We start from the raw sequence: 2,500 nt of genomic DNA on the forward strand, positions 1-2,500 counted from the left end.
AGAAAATCACAACCTGCACTACACCAATGTTGTTTGGTGTGAAGAAACAATCCTTTGTAGATTATGACTTGCTTGTACTAGTTGATGTGGTGGGGTGTGAGGTGTGAGTGGCAAGATGTCTCCTGGCACTGGTGTTGGTGTGGCACAGCTCTGTGGTGCCAGCTGTTACACTGGACTTGATGTTGCCCCCTAATTCCCCTCCCCACTCCTCTCACATGTATTTACTTAGTTGTAATGTACAGGGTTTGAGTGGGGCTTATAGTGTCCTTTCTCCATGTCTCCATTTATCTCATTTTTCCATAAAGTTATGCACATTATGTGCTGTAACAACTTCATTATTCAATGCATTCTACTTCTCCACCGTTCTGTGTGGAAAACTGTATTTTCCAATATCCACAATATCCTGATCTTTACTTGTCCTCTTGTTCTTCTATCTTCTGTCACCAGCACCAGGTAGCTTCCTTGTCTTTTCAGTGTGTGTGTGTGTGTGTGTGTGTGTGTTGTGTTACTATTGTCTAGTTATAGTGGTAGATTGGATATTCCTTTTAGGCTGTTGAAGGATATTCCATTAAAGGTTTGAGTGAGAAAGACAAGCTAGAATGTTGTTGAGTTTGAAAAGAGAAAGGAAAATTCAGTAATCTTTAGAATGTCTGAAAGTACTTTTCTTTGAAGAATTTTCCACAGTGTGCTTTGGGGCATTATATTGCTCATACATATAGTGTGAAATCATCTCTTCACAGTTCCACAAATGTGCTAACTCTCTTAACTTTAAAAGTAGCCTCCTAAGAGAATGGTGCTTCTTTTTACTTCCATTCACTGTCTAAAAAAAGTTGTATGCCCAGATCATAGGAGTATTTGTGTGATATTCATCATACCAGCCATTCACAGAAGTTATGCTGAACTGTAACACTGCAAATGTGGAGGCATGGGAGTAGTGCAGTTGGCAAGACACTGGATGGATTGTTGTGTGGCTGTCATGTATCTTGATCTAAACATTGGTTTCGTGGGTGTAAAGTCTTGTCCTCTGAAAAGAACAGATGGAATATATCACCCATAACATTGTCTGATTACTTGCAGGTTGCCAAATGTTTTACCTCATCATATTGGTACCTTTAACATAATAATGACTTGTTTTAACCCAGAACTGTAGTGGTGGAAGGCCACTGGCTTGTATGGTACAGCCTCAGCAAGGGTGAGGCTCATCATGCTCTGGCTCTCCTTCCACACTCTTATCTTTTTTCAGGAATAATCAGCTTTGACTTGAAGTGCATGTTGGGATGGAAGCCAGGGGTGGGGGGTGCAGGTTTGGATTGCACTGACCACAGTGAAATGCTTTATCTTTCCATAAGTTGATATAAATTGTCATGTAAAAAGCTTGCAGTATTCTACTATGTGTCATGTAAAGCTTCACAATTTTGGGAGTAAATATTTGTAAGACTCGTGTTCTGATGGTAATCAAGCCTAGGTATTACCTGTACTCCACCCTTGCTGTCCATGCCTTCTTGTGTCACCTGTCAGCTCATGTCATGCTTCCATTTCTCTGTAGATGAGATATTTTGTGACAGTTTATAGGAGTACAAGCTCAGCTGTGTGGAGTGTGTGGCCAGTCAGCACACTCCACCCCTGCCATTTGTCTCCTGTCTCATCACCACAGACTCCTTGTGTTGGCCAAAGTTACTGGTAGTTTCATCCTCCAGTGATCTGCCTTGCTGCTTCCCGAGTAGATGTACAGCAAGCAAGTCTGACTGACCGCCTCTCACCTGAAACACCTGTCCATCTCTGCAGGACAGGACACTTTGATCACCATTGTATCTTTCTCTCAAAATTATATTCCCTCTTATCTTGGTATTCTTTAAGAAACTTTATTTACTGGTCAGATCTCCAAAACTTGAAAAACTGGATTTAGAAGAGCTGGGGGCTGGAGCTACTGCTAACACGTCCTTCCTCTACACTGCCAGCCGTCTAACTAACTAGCAGTGCTTCCTGGTGGCTCGGAGTGATGGGTATGTCCGACATTTCGTTATTTTCTTTTCTTCCTGTGTAACTTGTACTCATCTGTTCTGAGGGAGAATGGATGGCTGGCTGGCTAGGGATAGTAGGGCACAGCAGGGCAGGCCAATCAATCAGTCAAGCAGCAGGGTTCACCAAATAGTATTATAGGGATGAATAAACGGCCCTGTTGAAAGACGTTGAAATTCAAGTTTTTTTTACCTCTTCAGTACCATGACATGTTTTACTGCTTTTTCTGTTTACTATATGGTGATTTTATTCAGCTTCAGAAACTTAATGTGGGGATTGAAACAGTGAAAACTCTGGCTATTAATCTTCTTACCTCCAGACTCTTCCTAATGTCAATAAAATGGTCTAGTCATGGCAAATCTCAATGTGAAAATATGCCCCAATACTGAAGGGGTTAAAGAGTTTTTACTTTGAAATGACAAGTAATTCCACTAGTTTACACCTGGAAACGCAATCTGAAAATTTTCAAGTCACAAGAGAT

General features: G+C 41.3%; 1 protein-coding gene across 3 annotated transcripts in view; it reads left to right on the forward strand.

Annotated features, from left to right (window-relative positions):
- LOC123504935 (chromobox protein homolog 1-like) overlaps positions 1-2,500 on the forward strand; it is a 22,858-nt gene that overhangs the window by 13,468 nt on the left and 6,890 nt on the right. For 2 of the 3 annotated variants that reach the window (XM_045255887.1, XM_045255888.1), the window contains exon 3: positions 1,878-2,003. The exons of the other annotated variant lie outside the window; for it this stretch is intronic. In XM_045255887.1, the coding sequence (XP_045111822.1) occupies positions 2,000-2,003 (4 nt within the window). In that variant the 5' untranslated portion in view covers positions 1,878-1,999. The remainder of the gene's footprint in view (positions 1-1,877; positions 2,004-2,500) is intronic. 3 annotated transcript variants of the gene reach the window in all.

Source organism: Portunus trituberculatus, chromosome 17, assembly GCF_017591435.1.
Source record: "Portunus trituberculatus isolate SZX2019 chromosome 17, ASM1759143v1, whole genome shotgun sequence".
In the NCBI taxonomy this organism is placed as follows: Eukaryota; Metazoa; Arthropoda; class Malacostraca; order Decapoda; family Portunidae; genus Portunus; species Portunus trituberculatus.